Raw genomic sequence first — 23,756 nt, 5'->3', positions numbered from 1 at the left:
TAACAGCTGACTAGAAAGACAGCTTGCCTATCTGTACCAAATGTGCTTCCCGTGGTCATATATTTGGGTACTGCACTGTGAAGTCCATAAAACTCAGGTGTAAATATGTGCAAATAAACCACATTTCTTAAAGGCACTACAGTCTCTGTCATGCCTCATTCCAAAGGAACACAAATGCTGCTTAGGTACCAGACCCCTGGAATCTTCCTACTGCTCAGCAGAGACTGGGGTGTCTGGTAACAGCACCGTTCCATCTCCAAAACTTTTTAGAGCTCCTCACTTTGTGTAGCGAGAGAGCTAGTCTCACTTGCATGTGGCCTAGGAGAGACTGCCTTCCCACCCAGTGCCTTCTGCCTAAATGTAAAAAGGCCCACAGGGTGGCTTCCCAAGAAAAAAAGAAAACAATAAAAACTGAAACCAAGTGAAAACAGCAGCGCCTGGTGAAGTCAGTAATGAAGGCACCCGAAGAACATGTCTAGGTAGGGCATTCTACAGTAGGGGAATCAGATCCTCCACTGGTTGTCTTACCATGTGGGCAAGTGTTTGCAGGAAAAGCAGGCCATCCCAAGATCCTGATCTCAGACTCTTATAGGTCAAAAAATTGTGCCTGACCATGAACTAGAAGCAAGAAGATCTTTTGTAACTGGTACAATATGCTCACCATAGTGAAGCCCAGTGAATGACCTGGTTACCATGTTCTGAATCAGCTGAAGTTTCTGAATGGATTTCATAACCTGAATGTTACTAGAGCATGGATAACTGTGACATGATTGTGTTTATGCAGAGAAGGTCCCAGTAGGTGGGCTACTGAGAAGACGCTAGATGTTATTTAGCAAAGATAGGTGTGTGCCAAGCCTTCAGGATGTCAACACCACACTGCAACAACTGAAACTCATATGAGAAAAAAGAACAGGTCTAGTACATCCTGTACTTTATCCAAAGTTACATCCAAGTTGGAGCAGATTTGAGTGGTTTTATCCCTGGAGCTCCCACTGCATAGAATTTGTGCAGACACAACTGTAGTGGTGAAGTAAGCTTTCTTTACCGCCATTGTCAATACAAGACTAGGCCCCAAAGGAGACTCAAGTATGCATTTGACAGACTCATCCTGGTTCTTTCCCCACTTGTGTTCCAGCCACTGTCCCTGTTCTGTCCATCATGCCACAGAGAACATAACTGTGGGAAAGAGTGCCTAGAGGTAACTTTGTTTACTGCATGGGTCATCAGTCAGAACTTTGGCAAACTTCTAGCCATGCCAGCAAGAAAATCCCCTAGGGCTATCTGGAAATTTCAAACTTCCTCAAGCCACATGGCATGCCACATGAGAGAGGTTCTTGCTTCAAACACCACAGGGCCTGATACCAGTTGTGTGAAAATTGGGATCTGAAGGCACTAAGTCTAACCTCCAAGATTCACTTCTGGGAACTGCTACGGAAAGGAAAATCTAAAGTAAATCTGGAAGGTCCTGCTCAGACAAAACATCTGTAGGATTTTTGAGTTTCTGTGAGACTGGCAAAATGTGCAGATAACTAGAATAAAACCTTGTGAGGGTTCAGCAAATCCCTACTTTTGGAAAACTGTACGTATTACCTGCCACATCCTCTCAATGTACCCTTGATACTCTGAGTGCCCAAAGCACTTACTTTTAGCCAAACTCTATCGTCCAAGAGCATTTTCTCCCTGTCCACATCTTGAAGGGCGCCATGACTGGTACAAGGGAACCAAGCCGCATGGGGGTGATGCTCCAGTGTGTCCTGAGGATGAGGCTTGCACACCTGGAAAGGAGGGGTTTTCAGAGCAGGGAGAGGGGGGTTGGGAAAGGAAAATAAATTTCAGTCACATTAGAAGAAGGGAAATCAGAAACACACAAGTGAAGCTCAGCACAAAACAGTCCCTTAATTGTACCACCAAGTTTGTCAGCAGTGGAAAGGGGTGAGGGCATAAAATTCTCCAGTCGTTTCAGTTCTCCTACCACCATTTTTGGTAGTAGCTGTCACTTTCCCCACATGGTCTCTTGGAACAATGCATCGTGTGAGATGGCAGCTGGACTACCAACACAGAACCTGTGCTAAGCCGTCATGTGGTGGAAGCTTCAGCAGTGAAAGTTACAACACACAGAATTAAAAAAAATTAAGAGGGGGGGAGCCTATTAAGAGAAATCCTGCTTAGCCCACATCCAGCTTCCCAGAATTCCCTTTGAATGTTTTCATTTTCTGATAGCCATGGCTGCAACTAACTGGGGTCCAGAGACCTCCCACTTGTGCATACGAAGCCATATTTTATTCAATCAAACTTCAGTTCCAGTACTATCAGCCTGGTGGTAGCTTTCTGTGGCTCAGCCCTCACTGAGATGGTAAACCCACACCTGGGCTATACCACTTTGGAATGCTAAAAAAGGGGGGGGGCTCACATCATTGAATGTTCCACCATACAAAAACCTTCACAGAGGACATAAGCCTATCAGGAAGAAAATGAGAGTAGAACCTGGCTGCCTAACATCTAGTTTTCCGGGTGGCAGGAATGTTGTTTTTTATGGCATGCAAGTCTCCACCTGGTCTCTGAAGCAATAATGGCAAGACACAGGTTGCCCAGGACAAAGTTCATTGCCAGCATTTTGACCTTTCTGAGATCCTTTAACTGGGGATGCCTGCAAATTGTGTGCTCTGCCACTGGCTCTATAAGCCTTACCCTCACTTCTAAGAGAGAAACGAGGAAGATCTTCACGATTGCCAAGAAACAGACACAGAGGTAGAAGTTCAGGAATGGCTGAAGTTAACCGGCCTCTCCATAGACCTCAGTATCTATGGAGAAGTACTCTATAGTTGAAAGGTATGCATGAGGGGTGGGAACTTATCCACTGATGTTGCCAGTAAAGTTCAGTTCATCCCAGTTCAGAGCAGAATCAATAGCTGGCAGACTTGGGAAGATCACAGAGGTTTGGGACATGTTCTTCTTCCAGGAATAACATAAGGGCTTGAATATGAAATAAAAATTCCCCTCACCCTCACAAGAGGTTCTCCTGTCACCAGGGAAACTGGGCATGCCTTCTGGTCCTGGAGGGAGGCATAAGCCTCTGATGCCCACTGATCCACGTACTCTTTGGGGGTGTAGAGACCACAATCCACAATGCTGCTGCTTTTCTCAAACGGCTCACAAATGCCATCGCCATCAGATACATAGCACAGGCTTGGCTCTCCTGCAGATTTAAAAGAACAGCTAAGATGGTGCATTTGTAAATTTATTTTGTGTTATAAAAACACTCGTGATACTTTTGGATTCAACATAAGAACAATTCACTAACATATATGCATTTGCCTGCTCTCTTTCACTTCTCCCTATAACAGAAATTAGTATCTCCTGGTTTATAAAACCAATTCACTCTTTCTTCCTTTTAAAAGATAATTCAGAGCATGATAATTAAGTTATGTTATATTAGGCTTAGTATATGTTGGATATTTGATTGTTCCCTTTTCCATTTACCTCCCCCCGCCCTGCTGCCATTTTTAGAATTTCCTCTGAATGATTCTATGAATGTTTGTGTAACACCCCTTCCAGTGTTCCTCTATTACGCTTTACGGCCTGGGTGGCCAATTTGGGGCACTCGGGCTGATGTTGACTTCAGCTTCCATCATCCCTGACAGTTGGACATGCTGATGGGAGTTGTTACCCACATTGGCTATCCATACTCTAAGACCCATGGGCAGCTAGACCCATGTGTGTTCTCCAAATCAAGTGTCCCTGAGGTACACTGATGAAGGCCTATAGTCGATGAGGCAGAAGATACTGGTTTTCTGATATGGAACAAGGCAAGGACAAGGTTTTGAGTATTTATACCAAGCCTGGCCAGTCCAGAAGCTTGACACTGCTTCTCAATTACAGGGACTGATTTTGCGCCCTTGTTGCCTCCCATACAGGAAGAGAGGTCTGAGACCAAAACTCAGGTAGCCCATGTGACTAATCCCCTGTCTCAGGCTACGCAATTTGTGATTGATGTCCCTGGCACACTTTTTCCTTCTTTCCTCTCCTTCCATAACTTTGTTATCCCTTCATAATGCATTTCTATATACTTATGGGCAGTTGCAGACTAGGCTTAGGAATAAAGTGGGCATTTTTAAAAAGAAGGAAGCTCTGTTGGAATACCAGACTTTCAAGTATTTCTATACATTTTTCTATAAAACAATTAAAAAAACTTGTTTTTATATAAAAACAGAGAACAAAAACTAGAAGTGGATATTCTGTAAACATGCTGTCTGGAGAGAAGAATGTCAGCCTGCTGTTTCTCGGATGCTATTATATATGTGGTAAGCAGTCCTGAATCCCTGACTTTTCAGTGTCTAAAGTGATTTTTAAGTCTGCCAACTGCAACCGTGTGAGGTAGGACCTGAACAGAGGCTGAGAGAAACTACCTTCTCAAGGCCACCAAGAGAGTTCATGGCATCTGTACAGCATCTGAAGCCAAGGAGACCCTGGTCCAAGTCCAACACACTCTCGACTACTTCATACACTGGTCAATGGGAATGTTGCCACTGATTTTAATGGAATGTGGCTTTTACCCAAAATGCTTTACAGACCCATGCCAAACGCTTGACAAATGCTCCAGTGGTTCCAATATTTTGAAAATTGCTTCTTTTTTAAAAGAAGAAGAAGAAGAAGAAGGAGGAGGAGGAGGAGGAGGAGGAGGAGGAGGAGGAGGAGGAGGAGGAAAGAAATGGCACACACACCCCTTCCTCCAACATTTCCTGATATATAAAGGTAAAGGTAAGGTAAAGGACCCCTGTATGGTTAAGTCCAGTCAAAGGTGACTATGGGGTGCTGGCCACATGACCCAGAATGTTGTCTGTGGACAAACTCTGGCTCCCTTGGCCTGATATATAAAATGCAATGCCTGCTTTAAGGAAAAGGTTTGCAACACCTTAATCAACTGGCTTCTGAGCTAGAATCTTTCTCAGAACCTGAAGTACCTGCAATGACTTAGAATCTGACAGGGAGGTGGGGACCACCCACAGAAAGCAGCACCACCTGCAGAAGTACGAGCTCTGGGCCCTGAAACTGAACCCAGATTTAAAAAAACTGGGGGCTACTGGAATTCAAGACTCCCAACAACTGAGGTAGAACCCCCAGAGACTGTAGCCCCTAATTCAGGCCACACCGAGAAAGCAATATCATTGTCCCCAATAGACTAGCATACCAGAACAGTATTTTTATGTGATGAGCCACCCCGAGATCTATGGACGGATGAATGAATGAATGAATGAATGAATGAAATAAAAACTCCCCACCAATGCCCACAGTGTGCTCAGCAAGAAATGATAGAGAGATAATGGAGTGCAAAGATCCAAGCCAGAGTCCTGTCCCTGTAGGGGTCTAAATTTTTCATAAAGGGGAAGAGCCTGGGAAGATATGAAATTACTAAAAACAAGGCAGGTACATAAACCAGTCAACCCAAACACCAATACTGGCATTAAATTCCACTAAAAGCCTGGACAAACAGCCTAGTCTTCAGCTAGGTGCCGAAATAAAGAACAATAAAAGGCAACCACGTCATAATTGGGAAAAGAATTCCAAACTGGGGTGCCACCACCAAGACAGCTCTCTGAAAGGGCCTCTGTTAAAGATTGTACAGTAGGAGAATGCTCCCAGCAGATCTTAACAAAATGGAAATCCATTTTTTACATTTCTCCAGTAGGAGAACTATCTGTCCATTTTCATGACATTTCTCTCACTGTTAATTTCCACATTTTATTTGAGCTTTCACACAATGTAAGAGCCATTTCCAGAACTATAGTGGAACTACAGTAGAATACAGCACAAGTTTAGCACTCATTTCTGTATTATTTGCAAACAGATTGTACCTAGAAGCAAATAACATGGAAATGAAATCAAGGAGGCATCCAAATGTGGAAATTAATTTCATAATTTTATTTCATAAAGTTTATATACCACTTGATTGTAAGAAACCTGAAAGTGGTTTACAATAAAATAATTTAAAAAAAACAGGAAATTTTTGTATTAAAACATACAAGAAGTTAAAATACTGCTATGATAATTTCAGTTACCCTTACATAGGCTGGGTACATACATGTTCCAGTCATGACAAAAAGGCAAGCTTTTTAGGTACCCTAAATGACTGTGTCTTAGAAGAGTTGGTCATAGAACCAAGCAGAAAGGCTGTGACCCTGGACTTCATATTAATGGGGCCCTGGACGTGGTATGAGATTTAAGTGCTGAACCATTTGGAAGAAGTTACCATAGTGCTATCAAATTCAATGTACACACAAGTCAATAATTGCCAAGAATATCCAGTGCAATCACATTTGACTTCAAAAGAGGAATATGCTGCTCATTCTCTATTTCCTTAGCTGATTACTTTTCAGTCAGTAAATTCTGAAACAGATATATAATCTTCTGTAAAAACATCATCTTTATAACAGAGATGTGGCCCAGCCAAACAAGACTAAGGATCCTCCAAAAGCAAATATCCCTCTTTAATTTAGCAAGGGGGTTATATAATTATGCTTCCTGAACTAGCAAAATATCTCTTGAGAGTAGGTTCCTTAAGCACTTAAAGCATGCATATGGCAATCACAGGTTAGTTTTTGTAATGCTCTTTGGTCTTCTCATGTTACATTAAAACATATCATGTGGGCTTTGGCATAGTGAATCTCTGCTTTATCCCCCTTGCCAGTTCAAGCAAGGGCAAGTCCATTGCATTAACTCTGGTGCTTGCTCTTAATCTGGAGTATAACTGATGAAAGTCAGAAACCATTGCCTGAATTTCAGTTTAGTAAGTACTTTCAGCAAAAAAGAAAAAGAAAAAGAAAGGCCATTCAAGACTGTCAAATGCCTTTCAAGCATCAAAACAGAGGAACGTTTCTGTATTTGTCCACGATGTAGAACCTTTAAGTCCCTTTACATCTTGGTTTACCTGGGAAATCTGCTGATACCAGCTAAGATCTGTTGGATCCTTGCCTAGCTTGTCTCCATAAGGCTGATATGCCTCCCACATCAAGAATCTTGTTAAGCAATAATTTTAGACGTGGGACTAAGATGTCAGAATGGACTTTAGAAAAGTCCCCTGTGAATCTGTCCATCTCTAGAGCATTCCCCTTGTTCAGTCTGTCATTTACGGACCACATTTCCTTACCAATTATGAATTGGTTCAGAAACACCCTGTTGTTTTCAGATAAAGCTAGAATGGAAAGGTCCTGCAAATATTTGTTTATAGTAGTCAGATATCGATCACTGGATATTTATAACTTCTCATAAAAAGTGAATAAACTGTTAATTGTTTTAGTGCCACATTTCATCTATCCTCCCTTAATTTTAATTCCTAACAAATGTTCCTCTCTGCTTTTTTTCTTAAATGCCTCAGTTAAATTTCAAACTTTTGTTGTGAAATTCATAGTAATATCTATTTACAGACCATCATTGCATTTTTATTTCCCATCTCTAATATCTTCCGTTCATTACATCTGCTGTTCTTTAAACAAATGAATTTTCTTGAGAATCTTTTTTCTCTCTCTTTGTGTTCATTTATGCATGGTACTCAATTCATAAATGCACTGACCACCCTACCCCCCAAGTACTGTCTTCATGGAGTCTTACAAAGAGCCCTCCATAGTAATACTGGCACAATATTGTTATGTTTGGGATGTGTTTTTGCATTTTTATAGTGCAAGCTGCCCTGTGATCTCCAGATGATGGGCAATATAGAAATTAATCAATTGATTGAACTCACACTTCTGGCCTGCCATTATGTTTGAGTAATGCTTTGACCTCCTCAACTGAGTCCATCCACCGTCTCTTACTTGTTTTTATACTGTCAAACACAGTCACCAGGTGCAATTGTGCTGGTGACTGTCACTAAGTATTATGTCACCAGTTACTGGAGCGTCCTCAGATATCTCCAATGTCTAAATCCCTGGCTATTTCCACCAACTGTTTAGGAGTCAAGGTCTTTCCTAGGTTTCTCAGCACAAAAAATGTAATGTCCTCTAGCATCTGCAAGAGTCTGTAAAACAATAAACTGACATTTACACAGCAAATTGGCTGAACCTCTCAAGGGGTCTGTGCCCCATTCTGCTCTCTAAGCATGGATTCCTAAGACGTTCTTGCACCCTCAAAATACTACTTTAAAATAGACTGGCAAATCTCAATTTCTCCCCCAGTTCTGCTGTCCTATCGATAGAGATCCAGCCTCAATCATACGGATTCAGAGGTACAAATAGCTAGCAGGGCCTTGAGGTAGTCCCTGGGACAAATGAAGCCCTGCCCCACAGTTCCCAAGCTTCTTCACCTGCAGAAATAAATTTCCAGGTTCTGTCAAACCTCAAATACTGGATTCGGAAGAGTGTAGACAAATAAGGCAAAGATACGACAATGTGATTCTGTGTTTTAATTTTTTGTCCTCTCCATCCACCCACCCCACAAAGAAATTGAACAAAATGAACAGTCATTTTTTAAAAACAAACAAACAACAACAACAAAGAACAGACTAGCGTTTCTAAACTCACCAACACAGTGGAATCCCTTTTCTTTTTTGCAGGTTCGAGAGCAACCATCTCCTTCTATTAGATCTCCATCATCACATTCCTCTGCAAGACTTCTAAGAAAATAATAATACTTTGCACTTGTAAAGCATTTTAACATGGACCAAGAGCTTCATATACTTTAATGTTTTCTAATCCTTTACAACAGCTCCTCCATTATGAGTTCCCACATGTTGTGCAGCCACTGATGAAATCTTATCAGCTTGCATTATATTTTTGCTGCCACGAGAAGGAATGTAAAAAAAATAAAATAACGGTGCAACTTTTTTACTTCTGCTTATTTGTTTTACAGTTAGGATCTTTTTATTTTTAAAAATCTGTTAAAACTCGTTTTTTCTCTTATTTTTATCTAGGCATTAATTTTGTTAGGCCTTTCTGGTTGGTCTTTCTTTATTCCAAAATGGGTGTCTATTTTCCACTCCACAGCTCATCTTTCTTGTTAATATATAGGACCATGTTCCTTCTCATCTGCTCTCTTTGAACTGGCTAGCATTCCCTTATCACGTTCAATTTAAAATTCTACTGCATACTTTTATATGCTTGCACTTCATTATTCCTGTTTATCTCTCTCCTTTCCATTTGTGCTTCTTCCAGAGCTTTACATTCTCCTGACCCCTATGAAACTAGGTCTTTTGGTGGGACGAAAACACTCACAATAGAAAAATGGGATATAAATGGTAGTGAATTGATTGATTGATTGATTGATTGATTGAAAGGGGTCAGCCCACAAACCTGAAAGCTGCAGGGCAAGTACATAAATGAACAAAACTATTATTAATTTGAAATATTAAAGGGGAAGGAAAGTGAGCTCATCCTCACAAGGGGACCCCCGAGATAAGATTATTCTTGAGGGGTTTGGGATTTTAGGTTTCACACACCCTCCCATTCCCCACTCCAGGAAGGTCCTTCAGAGCAGCCCCACAAAGAAGTTATTCTCCACTGATGCAGACAATTTCATAGAATCCACTTCCACAGAAACGATTTAGGTTTGATCTAATCTAATTTCTCTGGCTATGCAAACTCTTCCACAAGCTATCTAGGCATATAAGAATGAGGATGAAAGTAATAAGTGACAGGTGGCAGCAGTATCCCTAAAAGCAACTGATGGCATCTTCATTTGGAGATGCATTCAGGTGTGCATCTGAACGCTCATCCACCTCCTGTCTGCAATTCCTAAAAGCAAGGCTATCCAAGACAAAACCATGAGTTGCTGTGGGTGTCTAGGAAAATGGAATATGAAAGCAGAAAGCTTTGTGGAATTAAGAGAAGAGGTTCTGCATATCACTTGACAATACAGATCCCACCCCCACCCCCTATACTCACATGAATGAATGGAAAGCAGGAACACTTTGATATATGAGGCTGCAATTGCTGGCTCAGTTAAAATGGGGTGAGTAAAAGAAAGAAAGCTCAGCATTTTCAGATCTCAGGGCTCCTCACCTGCTTACTTTCCCATCCCCGCAATAGGGAGAGCCATGGATGTGGAACAGAGGAGGGGAGGCTTCACCTACAGCAGCTCCAGACACAGCCTGCACTTGGTAGCGATACAGCTGGCCTGCCATGACTTCCCTGCAGAAGCAAACAGAAGTCAAAACTTAAGACAGAATACTTTCCTGCCTCTTCCTAAGCTGAATTTCCCATGTATGCTAGGGATGGGCAACTAACGTCCGAAAGGCTCAAAAGCCGCCCCCCCCCCCGATTTCCAGCTGATCCCCAAATGCAGCACCAGGTTCCAGGAACTTGATTCTTATTATCCGACAGGGGCTCTTTAATTTACAGCAGTGGTTCCCAAAGGTTGTAGCACACCAAACTGGTGTGGCAGGAAAGGGTGGCAAGGGGGGGGGGGGAGTTCAAGGACAATTAAATAAACATTTAAACATTTCAGTGTAGTGTAGTATAGTATCTTCTTCTCTTTTTTTGTAAAATACTGATAAATATATTTTCAAAATCAAGCACTGCTATGAGTTGTTGTTTTTAGTTTGCTAATGTATTTCTTTACAATGTAAAATTTGGTGTGGCGCCAGCAAATTGTTACTCTCAAAGTGTGGCCCAGAGAAGAAAGCTTGAGAACTACTTCTTAACAGGGTGAACACTAAGGTAAAGGGACCCCTGACCATTAGGTCCAGTCTTGACCGACTCTGGGGTTGCGGCGCTCATCTCGCTTTATTGGCCGAGGGAGCTGGCATACAGCTTCTGGGTCATGTGGCCAGCATGACTAAGCCGCTTCTGGCAAACCAAAGCAGTGCACGGAAATGCCGTTTACCTTCCCGCCGGAGCGGTACCGATTTATCTACTTGCACTTTGACGTGCTTTTGAACTGCTAGGTTGGCAGGAGCAGGGACCAAGCAACGGGAGCTCACCCCGTTGCGGGGATTTGAACCGCCGACCTTCTGATCGGCAAGTCCTAGGCTCTGTGGTTTAACCCACAGCGCCACCCACGTCCCTCGAACACTAGCATACAGCTATTTTTGAAACACCACTTGCTTGTCAATCATCCCATTGCTTTTGTATTCACTGGTTAAGACACCAAAACCAGAAGTGGCTTCAGCTTAGCAACTGGGCAGAATACTTCCCACATGTTTCCCCTCATAGCTGAGAAAGCTAGTCTAATTTAAGCTTTTAAAAGGGAAAGGGGCCTGGTATGTCCCTGAAGAACCAGCAGCTATGACAGCGTTCCTGAACACTAACACCTTCACTCACATGTCAGTAAACTTTCGTCCCGGCTGCGTCACCATCGCTGGGGATCCATCCAGAAACGGCGGGTCCCGGAGAACCCTGTACCTTACAGGTTTGCAGTTGGAACAAAGCGGGCTCTGTGGCATGGATATCAGAAGGGCAGCATCTATCTCCATCTGCTCATCAAATGTGTAGATCTTTACGCCAGACACCTTCTTGTTAAGGTTGAGTTTAACCGTGAGGGGGATGTCACAAAAAGTGTCCATGGGCCCCAGGTGCACAGAGTCCCCGTGCTCTGTCAGGATCTCAATGTCTGACAGAGCCTTGGGCGAGTCCGTAGAGAAGTAGGTTGTCCATACCATTAGAGACTCCGGGTAAACAGGATGCAGAAAATGCAGCTCCAAGATGCAACCGAGCGGCTGAGGGCAAGGGGTGGTCATGCTCACGTTGAACAGATTGAACTCAGGGCTCCAAGCTTGCAAGCTGGGCTCACAGGGCTGGTCCACATCTGGAGGCCCTTAAAGAAAAACAGAACAGGGGAGAATTGGGTGAACTGGGCAGCTCACAACCTTAGGGGTAGGACTGCATACAAGGACCAGGGCTGGACGAAAATGAGGAGGCAAAAACCAAATATCTGTGCCAGCATTAGAGGGTGTGTCCATGACTACAGAAGCAGATACAAACATCAAAAGGCTTCTGCCTATATGAAGAGGCGAGATTTATGTTTGTGTGTATTTAGGGCTGCAAAACTATCTGAAATGAATGTTTGAAACACGGAGGGTAGACCTTTTTTAAAAAAAAAAAGAAAGAAAAATGAAACAGACAAGGTTATCTCTAGCTCCCATCTGACAATCCCTCTGTCACAGGAAGAAGGGCTGGAAACTTTACCTACTGCTTCTTCTGGAGTCCAGTAGCCAGAAGAATCACAGATCCGAGGCGAGGAGGCCTCATGTACGTATTGGCTGAATGTCCCATCTTCAGCACAGTCTCCACAGAGGTTCCCTGTCTCTCTAAAAGAGAGAGAGAGAGAGAGAGAGAGAGAGAGAGAGAGAGAGAGAGAAGGGGAAGAAGGGGTGGGAGGAGGAGAGAAAAACATACTCTGTTCAATCTCTTCTAAGTCAGACTTTGAGCGACAAGCTACACAGTTACAATGGCAAAACTTTTCAGGATGTAAAGCAGAGGTCTTCTGCTGTAAGTACAACAAAATGGCAACTGCACAGACCTCCCCTCACCCACTTTATTGGAGTGTGTGATGTTTTTACTGGATCCAGGACCTTTAGGGTGCAAGGAGAGAGGGAGGTGAAAAGGCCCTCATCTGCTGCCCCAGAAGCACCTGCAGTTCCAGATCCTGAACAGGTTCACATCTTATTCTTCCAGTGAATGTTTGGCCCCAGCCTGGTGGAACGCTCTACCGCAGGAGACCAGGGCCCTGCAGGACTTGACATCCTTCTGCAGGGCCCACAAGATGGAGCTGTTCCACCTAGCCTTTGGTCTGGGCCCAGTTTGACTTCCCCCCCATGGGACCCTGTAAGTTACCTCTTTGGTCCTTTTATCGGGTCATGTGGGACCAACATGGATAGCTGGTCCTGATGAATACTTGAGGTTCCTGACCCCTATGGTTGCAATTCATGGGCAGTCATTTAATTTTATCCTGATTCTAATTTTTAAGCTGTATTTTAATCAATTGTTTGATTGTGTTTTAATGTATTTGATATTTGATGTTAGCCGCCCTGAGCCCGGTCTTGGCTGGCGAGGGCGGGGTATAAATAAAAATTTACTTACTTCCTTACTACCTTGTACTGAAGAATGGAACTGGGGAGACACTACATACAAATTGGGGGGGGGCGTGTTCCTATCTCTCTCAACCAGCCGGACTAGAATGGTAAATATGGATAGAAAAATAAGGTCAACCCAGGTCATAAAAAAGCTTTAAGACAAGAAATGTGCACTGGAAGGGATAGGGATCAAGCACAGAGACATGAGGAAACCAGATGTAGCGATGACCACCAACTTGGATGTCTTTGAAAGGGTTTTGGGCAAATTCATGGAGGATGGATAACAGCCACGATGGCTGTGTACTCCCTCCAGTCTTGGAGGTGGTTTTGCCTCTGAAGAGCAGAGGGCTGCCCTGCTTTGTGGGCTTCCCAGAAACACTTGGTTGGCCCCAGTGAAAGCAGGATGCTGGACTAGGTGGGTTAAGCCAGGAGGGCTCTTCCTACCCTCTTAGACAGACAGGCACCCCATGGTCCTTGAGAGACGAGACAAGCGGACGGTTTTGGTAGTAACATTCTAGATAAATGTCAGAGTGCGTTGAGGGAAAGGCAAAAAAGAGGAGGTTGCTACAGAAGTAAATAAGTGGATTTTTTTTTTTAAAAAATGCTGTTTACTTTTAAGTGCTTAAAATATGGTGACTCTCCTTCTTCGAATAGGCCTTTCAGTTATCTTAAGTGAGGAATTTTCACCCAGGAAAAAATTTCAAATTCCTACCGATGGCACTAGTCACTTGCCTCTGGACACCCAAGGACCTAAATGTTCCATGACTCTCAAGTCAGCTGTCGCAGATGGGAAAGAGACCTTCAAAGAACAAAAATTAAGCAAGCAAGTGCATGCATATACGTTTAATTTAATCCAGTTGCCCTACAGGAGGAGAAGGGCATGCATTGTCCTGGCCATGAAGTTAAAGCAGGGCTGTGGGTGGGTGGAAGGGAAGGCAAGAGTTCCGAAGTACACAAGCACACTTATCACTAAGGCTGCCTATATCTTATGCTGGTTACGGCAGAAGGATCAAGATCAGGTTTTCTGTTGTACTAATACGTTTCGTCTCTCCTTCCTCCCCCCCCCCAACTTGACTCAAACATAAAGCCTCAGAGAAGGTTTTGCCAACTGGCAAACAAGTGAGAAGAATTGCCAGCTCATCTTTATCACCTTCTTTGCATTCTGGAATTCCTACGCTGGAGGCCAAGTTCAGCTTTCCCTGAGGTACACATGCTCAAATAAACATTTTCCCATCAAAACAAGTACGTGCGGGTAGTATGGGAAGGAACACCATACACAGAGAGGGTGGGGGAAGGTCAAAAGGAAGATCTGCAAAATGTATCTGCCATGGCAGGCTGTTCCAAGCAAGAGCATTTGCCTACACAGGTATTTTCACATAGGAAAGCCACATGTATTTCACGACATTTGAGAAACATACATGCAGAGCCACAGTCCTACCATGGCACATAGTGAGGAACCTGCCTCACCCTCTGACTACAGATTTTGGGCTTCATTAAGGATCAGAAAAAATGATTATTTATTCCACCCACAAAGCATTAAAAAAACACACAAAGTAAACAAAGTGATACTGTTTATATACCCTCACACTGGCACAAAGAGATCAGATGTTTTGGCTTCCAATTCTAAGTAACCACTATTTAGCATTCTTCACCACCTTCACTGCCACTGGGTGGACTCGATGGTGAGCCCTTGCCATTGTTCGGTTGCATTCAGATGGATCTTTCCTTCACTTGTGTTCAAGCCGTCTCCCAGCTTGTTTCATCGTCCTAAGCTCTGGAGTATACCAAGGAGCCAAACAGGCTCCACAAAGTGAAAGAGGGCGCACAGAAGTGATTGTGTCGCTGCCCTGAGCCATTCGGTTGTTCCAGAGGGTCAGCCAGAGTTTCAACAGGAGCACCAGTCCTATCGGGCGGGAAATCCCCCAGAGCTGTCTGGAAGCCCATTGACTCTTATCAGTCTCTGTGGGCAGACCATCCTAATAGGTTCCCTGCCTCTCCAGAGGGGAAAAGGTGCTGAAAGCCTAAAGGTCATCAGGAAGTGATCTCACCATGGTAAGAGACTAATGTCAATATCCCTCAGATCACCCTCTTCCTGCCCAGTTGAGAAAATAAGGTCCAGAGTGTGGCTTGCCACATGTGTTGGGCCACTGACATGTTGGGACAGCCCCATGGTCATCATGGCAGCCATGAAGTCCTGAAACACCCCAGAGCCGGTCGCCTCAGCAGAACCAACAGTCTGGGAGTCTTCAGCACTGCCTCCAGGACCAGCTCTGTCAGCTTAGGCAGGGAGACTGCTGGGCAGCAAGGCAGTTGGTAAACCAGCAGAATCCCTAATCTGTCCCGATTGCTCAACACCAGGAACACACACTCTAGCTACACTTTGCTGCTGGCATCCTATGTGGCATGAGGGCATCTCCCCACACTTCCTTCAGACACAGAAGCGGGGCAAGCGAAGACAAAGGGATGCCAGCAGTTGGGGAAGGGAAATATTAAAGGCAGAGGTTGCAAAGCTGCATGGTATTGGGGAGTGTTCACAGCTGCAACAAAGGAAGAACAGAAAAATATGACTCATGGAAACAAAGAATAACAGGTGGGGAGCAGGGGGACTGGCAGTCCTTGAAACCTCTGCAAGACTAATTCACAAAGATGTTCTTTTCCCCTTGAGTACACACTCAGCTACGACTGCCTTCCTCCCCTTCCACAAAGATTCCTCTCTTACCTTTCATAAAGCACCCCACTAAGAGGGGGCGGCCAGTGTATGGTGAGGGTTTCCTGGCTCTGCCCAATGACCACCGCTGGCATGGGGATAGGGGTGGGCCTCCTGCCCTGACTCCACTGCTGGTACACCAAATCCAGATAGCAATGCATCCGAGCCACTTGGTTTGGAGTGAAACTGTCTGTGCAGTTGTCATCTGTGGGAGAAAGAGAGGCAGCTGGTGAAGAAACTGAAAGGTAGTGCTAGACGGCGGGGAGGCGAGGGTGGGGGAGCCTGGGCAAGAGATCCCTTGGTGCAAGGGGGCCAGGTAGGCTTTGTGTGCCTCCCACAGTGACCTGGTCTTCCACCCCTGCGCTCCTCCCAGAATACTCTGTGCATCAGAGAAGATTCTGGGGCAGCGCAGTCCTTCACATCACACGTGTTTAGGAAGACTGGAAGCAGCATGACCCTCTGGCTTAGCTCACACTGAGGCCCCATCCGCAGCTTCCATTTAAAGCAGTATCATACTACTTGAAAAGGGACGCGGGTGGCGCTGTGGTCCAAACCACTGAGCCTAGGGCTTGCCGATCGGAAGTCCAGATTCTGTTCATGCAAAGCAGATAGAAAGCTGCTCCTCATACTGTTTTTAAAAGTGAAAAATTATGTAGGTTTGCCCATAAATGCTAGCTGAATGGAATTCCTCCCTCATCCCTAGCGAATGTAGAGTTTCCACATCTGAAAGTGACACAGACCAGAAATGGAATGAACCGTCCATCCCTCTCCTAACATAAACATATCCCTTCCAACTCTACAGTTCTATGAATCTATATCTATGTCCACTCTGGAGAGTACAAATTCTCCGAGCATGTTATGCCATCCATTTGCCAACAGATGGCAGTCCTTCAGCAACTGCTTTAACTCATCACAGGTGCTAAGTAAACTCAAGACTTCTTCTTCATGAATAGCCAGGAATGCTGCCCTCAACATCAAGGAACACTAAAGACGCAGGGCAGGCATTTCGAAGAAGGAAGCTCAAAAGCTCAGCGATGAATGCATGAAACAAATAGTTGTTATCAGCCAGGATGAGAGAAGAGTCAACCCAGCCCCAAAGCTCAGAGCCAGGGGAGGCCACCAGCACTGGGCAGCGGAGCTAAGAGGGCCAGGCTTGTTGGGCAGGGAGAAACTCAAATACATACTTTTGACGTTGCACTTACAAAAACATAATCCATAGTTCCTGGCACTAACTATACATAGGATCTGCTCTCTAGCTTCCATCAGGTCACTCCTACAGATTAATCTTCTCCATTAGGTTTAAGCCCATAATCCTCATACGCTTCTCTGCTTATTCCTACAGATCAAGCTGCCCAAAACAGCAGAGAAGTAAGACAGGTCATCTTTTTTTTTTTCTTGGCAGGCCTACCAACGAAGCCAAATTATGTGTAATTGCATTCATGTCCATGCTACCCTTTTCTGTCCTCTCCCTCCCTCCCTCCCTCCCTTGTCTTCCACACGACTGAATGAGGATTGCTAGCTCATTGCATCCATAGACCTGCTGTCTTCTTTCCTTTGGCTTTTTGGTTCCTTTAAAGAGCTTGCCAAAGAGGAATGCACATTTGCTGAGAAATAACACCCACTCTGTGGAGCTTGCTTCTACATAGAATTGTGACCTCAAAAGTGTAGATGCCTTGGGCTGTAATACTTTACACACTTACCTGGGAGATCTGGAAACAAAATGCATGTGATTCTTGAACGATTTGCCTTTTGATTACTGAGATTTTCAAAAACACAGCCCTCTTTTCTTCACCTAATGCTTCTCTGTGAAATCATGAGACCTTCCAACTTACTATTCTGAAAATGAACGTAGAGGTTCTCAGCATCTCACTGGATTCAGAGGCTGACATGCCATTCATCTGAAGCCCCTCTCTGAACCCCATGAAGCAAAAGTTCTCCCCCTCCCCTTCCTTACCTGTGTAGCTCATATAATTGTTGAAGGGAGTTCCAGAGAAGTGGGTCTGGCCACAGGTGTCATTGGTTGGATCTGGATCGCGACAGCGTTTGCTTTTGGGAGTAGGTGCAGTATCGGCACAAAGATCTCCAGTCTCCATGGATGGTGTCGTCTCCCTGCACAGGTCATCACAGGATTCCCTTTCATTTACTCCCTTAAAGACATGGTAGAGTCCCAGGATGTGTCCCACTTCATGGATCATGGTATTTGTATGACCCGGCATACCATAATAGGCCGGATTGAGGACCACACCGCCTGAAACAGCAAATGCATTCAATGTCACTCAGAGAGAGGAGTGGAATCCTGAGCTAAAGTAAATGCCAGCTTTTCCAGTGAGAAGTTCCAAATAGTGTTCCTCATCATGAGAAGACTGGCTCTGCTGCTGCGGCTGCTGCTGCTGCTGGGAATGGCCTCTGTAGAGCTAACCATCTTTAGCTCCAACCCTAGGTGAGCACCCTATGACAGATCAACAGATGGGAGAGGAAGCCCACTCAGCTACCTTAAACAGAGTATCCATGCAGCGGACTAGAGTCCTTCCTGCCAGCAGAACTACTTATGAGTAAGTATACCAATCTGCATGCCAACTCATAAGCAAGAAGGGATTCAGGTCGAAGTCGTTCCCAGTCCGCTGTTTTGCTCCTGAGGATGAGCTTCAGCAACAAGATGCATTCTTTCACGAGTAGACATGTTTCAAGCAGCAGGCTGGACAGAAAGGTGATTCTACTGCTGCCTTTCAAGGCGTACACACCCAAAAAGTGTGAGTGACAGCAGAACTTATTTTAGGGAGGGGGGGCAGAAGTCTGCTTCTCCTCCCAAAAGGAAGTGGCTACAGCAAAGACACCCTGAAAATTAACTGCCACTAATGTGTGTGTTACAGACATTTCCACAGGCGTTCTTCCCTCTTTTATTCATGATTATTCTGTCCTGTAAGAATAGTAAAGGTAAAGGGACCCCTGACCATTAGGTCCAGTCGTGACCAACTCTGGGGCTGTGGCGCTCATCTCGCTTTATTGGCCAAGGGAGCCGGCATTTGTCCGCAGACAGCTTCCGGGTCATGTGGCCAGCATGACTAAGCCACTTCTGGCGAACCAGAGCAGCACACAGAAACGCCGTTTACCTTCCCGCTGGAGCGGTACCTATTTATCTACTTGCACTTTGTGCTTTCGAACTGCTAGGTTGGCAGGAGCTGGGACCGAACAACAGGAGCTCACCCCGTCGCGGGGATTCGAACAGCTGACCTTCTGGTTTAACCCACAGCGCCACCTGCGTCCCTGTAAGAATACTTGTCAATTAAGCAGCCAAACATTCTCAAAGTGAACACCAACTATTTGACCGTTATCAAACACTGTCAAATATGGGGGGGGGCTGATGCAGATGCCCCCTTCTTTTCATTATTCCATCTTTGTTTGTAATATCTTAGGCCATGGGTTACAGACCAGGAACTGTTCCATCTTTTAAATATCATACATGCATATTGAAACACTGTTGCCTATAAATAATAATTCTTTTTTGTTATAAAAAGTGAACTTGGGTTGCTTTTTTTCATAATGACTAAGTCACACTATTTAGAATTCTGAAAAACCAATGTGTTCATATTTTGCCATAAATATTTCTGGTGAAGTGGGCTCTCCTCCCCAAAGTTTTGGTCACAATAAATGCCTTAGCTGTTAGGGTTTTCTTTGTTACAAAAAGGATAACACAGTTCTCCCCTTGGCAAATCAACCTTATCTGACAGTATTTGACCCTGCTTAAAGAAACACTTTTTGACAGATCAAGTGGCCAGGCCACCTTTCTCTGCCTGGACAAGATTGTCATTTTTGCATGGCAAGACGGCAAGCAGGAGAGCTCCATTCACTGAACGGGGAGCTCCTTAGCTAACGAGCAAAAATTAAACCAGGAAAAGAAAACTGAGGCTGATTTCCCAGCCAAACCCCAGTCTGAGACAGGAGGCTCCCTTGCTGAAAGCAAAGGAGAGGAATGTGAGTGAGTGAAGAAAGAAAACCTTGCTAATAGCTAAGTTAATGGGATGTTAGAGCCCAGCCATAATCCCGCTGTGTCAACCGCTAACAGCAAACAGCAAAGTGAGTCTGATTGCTGAGGGCACGAGGGGCCTCAAAACCTACTCTTCCCACCTTCAAGGAGAAACTTGAAACCCTTTCCACTGGAGAAAATATGAGCGGGAGAGAGCCAGCTACTGCTGAGAAGTGTCTTGGCAACCTTGTGCTCAAGCCCCCCTTTCTCCAAGACTGCGAGCTTGTTTTCAAACTGGGTGAACACAAAAAAATCCATTTAATGGGGGAAAGGTTGCCCGTTCTCTGTGATCCCTCTCCTGTGTGAACATTTCTGCATATTGCAAGGGCCAAATTGGCTGCCCAAGGTCTCTGGGAAAGTGGGGGTGGAATAGTTTTTAAAGCTTCTGCTGCCCTAGGATATCATCTATAGCAGTCACACCTCCCCCTTCCAGATACCATGCTGGCCAGCTCATTTACTTTACTTGTGGACTTGTTATGAATCAGCTTTGATTTAAAAAACAAGAACTTCTAAGGGGTCAGCAAGTGACTGCACAAAGGCCAGGGCCACCCATCAACCATGGAAGTTAAGAGGTGTGGACTGAGTTCATGATGGCCTTTGCTTAGAGATCAAAACCTCAGCAAGCTAATAATCCTAGCTTGTCAAAGGCCAATGCTTTGGCTTCTCTTCAGGAACAGAGAATTTACCACATAGGAGCTTAGGCCTTCATAAAAAAACCCAGCAGGCTACATGTACTTAAGCAAGCACTTTGCCACACAAGTCAACACCCCTGAACTTTTGGATCTAACCAGCTAAGCTGAAAGGTCAGTTCTGATGGCTGCAACAAGACCTGGTGTTATGGCCCTCAAGTATCTGGGTCAGTAGAATGTGCTATAGGACGATCAACCTCTGCGTTTTCAGGATTCACGCTTTTCTCCAGCCTGGGAGTCTAAAGTATATTGTGCCAAACAAAACTGATTTCTCTTCAGATGACAAGGCTCTGTAGTAAAGTGTGTGGCGTCTAGCAGTAAGTGGTAAATATGGGGGACTTTCTCCCTCTCTCTCCCTCTCTCTCTCTCTCTCTCAGATTCAGTTAAAAGAAATATATTGCTTAATAAGTAATATACGGCATTTACTGCCTCAAGTTGTGTTGACGGCCATTGGATTGGATGACACAGATTATAGGAAGGAGTATTCAAATTAACAGCATAAAGCTCTATCAAAGCCCATGAGAGACAAAAAAAAAATTGTCTCAGATTTTAATGTGTTATTTCTCAAAATTGTTAGTGTTAATTTGAGGCTTGAGACACTGAGTGTTTTGTTATTATTCAGATGATATTTACTGATGTACAGAAGGGCTAGGGTTTTTTTTTAGATCTTTTAACAGCTGCCAATGATGTTTTGGCTCAGCAATGGAAAACAGCCACACCTACTTAAGGAACGGCTAATTAAAAGTTCTGGAAATGACCAAAATGGCTATGCTTGTGATCAACACCAGAAAAATGGCTTCTCCCGTCTGCCCCCAATTAAAGTGGGGAAAAAATGGGTTCCATTTCTCTTTACTCCACTGCGATACTAAAAAGAGTATTTTTGCAATATTTAATTTTTGAATTTAAAACAAGAGGAAAGAAAAATCGGTGACTGTTTAGTCAGATTTGTTACTGTATTTGCTATAAATATTATGAGGGCATGCAGGAGCCAGAAAAATGGTTTTGAGGGCTGTATTTAGCCCACAGACCATCAGCTGGACATTACTGCCCTAAGTAGGAAGAAAAGGAGATAAAGGGTCTCCAGGGGGCTTTGAACCTTGGAAAGTTGTCACTGAGGTGAAGTGTGGTGTGCTGGAGAAAAAGAGTGAGAATCAAGAATGGGAAGCTTGCTCAACATTCAGGCAGCTAAAGAAAACGGTGAACATTTTTGTGTAGCTGTCCGGTGTTCAACTTTGTAAGCAGGTATCTTGAAAAGATCTACAAGATTCCTGAGAAACCCAAGCCACGTGCATTGGAAAATGCTTCCTAAAAGGGAATGAGGAACTCTTGAAGTCTCAGAACTAGATCTCTGCTGCAAAAATTCCCACATCACAAATCTGCTTTTGAATCAAAGGCAAAGAACTCTGAGTGGAACCAAACGTATTACGTGCATTTTTTAAAAAAATGCAAATCCTGTGCCAAGAATTATATACAACACGCACATTACTGGAGAAATAAATCCAATACATTTCCGTTGGATTTTCTTCTAGGTAAGCATGTTTACAATTGCAACCCTGTCAGTGGTAACACGCAAAGAAATGAGGGGGGGGCTGGTGGCAAGAAGCAAGTTAAGGCAGCAGGTTAAGGGCACCACAAGGAGCAGCAAAGGTTCACAGTCAGCTCCGGAGGATGACCAGGTGGAGAAGCAATTGGAACCCACCGAGAAAGCTGCAAAACATCTTCTAACAAAGAGGGGCTGCCCCCAGGGGGAAGGTCAAGTAGGGGAAACTGTGCTTTGGGGGATCCCACATTTGGAACCACCAGCCATGGACACCAGCCCCACTGCCTGGCTCACCCTGTCGCCATCCACCCACCCGAAGTTCTCCACCTCATCCCTACCAAGCGCAAGGCAGCAAGGGAGAAGGTGCAGGCCCTCAGCGCCATTCCTAATAGGACAGGATAGCACAGATTCTGCCTGCAAGTCTGCATGGAACCTTCTTTGCAAAGGTCAGTGGCAGAGGGCAACCCCCAATCCAGGTGCACCCAAGAGCGAGGCTTACCAAGGTGGCTGAGGGCATCCTTGTCCCAGGGCCAGGTGGCAGCACCTGCCAGCTCCTCTCGCACAGAGCTAGCAAAGTAGACATTCAGGAAGTGAGTGCTGTTCAGCTGAAGCATCTCCTTCAGTTCCTTCACACTCATATATGCCCTGCAGAGAGAAGGAGAGAGGTAACACAAAACAGTACAAATTAATTGTTGTAGTAACTACACTTCGCATTCATGCAGGCCTTTCCCTGGGTGCCCATCTCAGTGGTAGGCCATGTGGCCTGATGCTGAATCCCTAAAACCTCTTCTCCTTTGAAGTGGGTCTTGGGAAGCACATGAGTACACCCCAGTATCTTCATCAGTGTCTCTCCTAGGGACAGCTTCACACCAGCATGATGACGCACTTTCAGGCAGACTGTATATTTGGAAAGAGTGGCAGAGAGAAAACGTTTTAAGAAACCATTCAAGAAAACCTGTGCTCACCCTGGCAGATAGCTCTTTGCACACAGGCTTCCAATACTTCCTGGAATGACCATGTGAAGTTTTGCGGTGGTGACATGGTCATTTCAGGAAGCGCTGCTGGGCCAGACGCCTTCCACAGCTACAAGTGGGCTTTAAAAGAAAAATGACCTGCAGAGAAGACCCCCACAGCCACCTTGTTCACTTAAATAAAGGTAAGCACTACTCTTGCTGCAAACCAACAAATTTTGAACAAAGTTTTTCTGCTTCCTGTGAAAGAAGCAGAGAGAAAACATACCTCTTTCACAGGGAGCAAAGACTTTCACAAAAATAGGAGGCGAGGTCTAACCCAGCATTATTTCATACAACCCCTGAATCAACTTGGATTTCCCTATTCTAGATCACTATACCCTGGATTAACTGACTCCACTGAGAAGAACTGGATTTTTAGTTGATGCCAAACTTCCATCTGTGTGGTGAGATCTGTGGTGGCCACATTCTCACATGCAAACCACTGCTGGATGCCTCCAAGTGATAAGCACACACACACACACATAAATAATCCCTAAATAAGAGAACAAGGAATAAAGTTCCTATTATGGCACAATTCTAAACAGACAAGCAAAATGTAATTTCCTCAGGGGAACTCAGAAACGCCGCTCAGTAGCCTCAAGTCTTAAAATAAATCTTGGTTCCCAACCTGTGTGCATCTAGGAAAAACCACTCCAAAAAAACCACTCCAAAGGCTTGCAAGCCATCCAAATTCCATGGACTGAGGTCAGTCATGTTTGAAGGGATATTCCTGCCACTCTCCAGGGGAGACATTTTTCTCACTGCCGCCTGGAGGTCCCTTGA

The 23,756-nt window shown here is 44.6% G+C and overlaps 1 protein-coding gene across 1 annotated transcript in view; it reads right to left on the bottom strand.

Annotated features, from left to right (window-relative positions):
- PAPPA2 (pappalysin 2) overlaps positions 1 to 23,756 on the bottom strand; it is a 114,719-nt gene that overhangs the window by 54,754 nt on the left and 36,209 nt on the right. The window contains exons 3-11 of the mRNA XM_083621524.1: positions 22,460 to 22,605; positions 17,662 to 17,955; positions 15,720 to 15,912; positions 12,114 to 12,235; positions 11,250 to 11,742; positions 9,990 to 10,118; positions 8,514 to 8,605; positions 3,003 to 3,196; positions 1,644 to 1,775 (exon numbers count right to left, since the gene is read on the bottom strand). Coding sequence (XP_083477650.1) covers positions 1,644 to 1,775; positions 3,003 to 3,196; positions 8,514 to 8,605; positions 9,990 to 10,118; positions 11,250 to 11,742; positions 12,114 to 12,235; positions 15,720 to 15,912; positions 17,662 to 17,955; positions 22,460 to 22,605 — 1,795 coding nt within the window. The remainder of the gene's footprint in view (positions 1 to 1,643; positions 1,776 to 3,002; positions 3,197 to 8,513; positions 8,606 to 9,989; positions 10,119 to 11,249; positions 11,743 to 12,113; positions 12,236 to 15,719; positions 15,913 to 17,661; positions 17,956 to 22,459; positions 22,606 to 23,756) is intronic.

Source organism: Podarcis filfolensis (genome assembly GCF_964270895.1).
Source record: "Podarcis filfolensis genome assembly, chromosome: 6".
Lineage (NCBI taxonomy): Eukaryota > Metazoa > Chordata > Lepidosauria > Squamata > Lacertidae > Podarcis > Podarcis filfolensis.
This window is presented reverse-complemented; position numbering and strand designations above follow the sequence as displayed.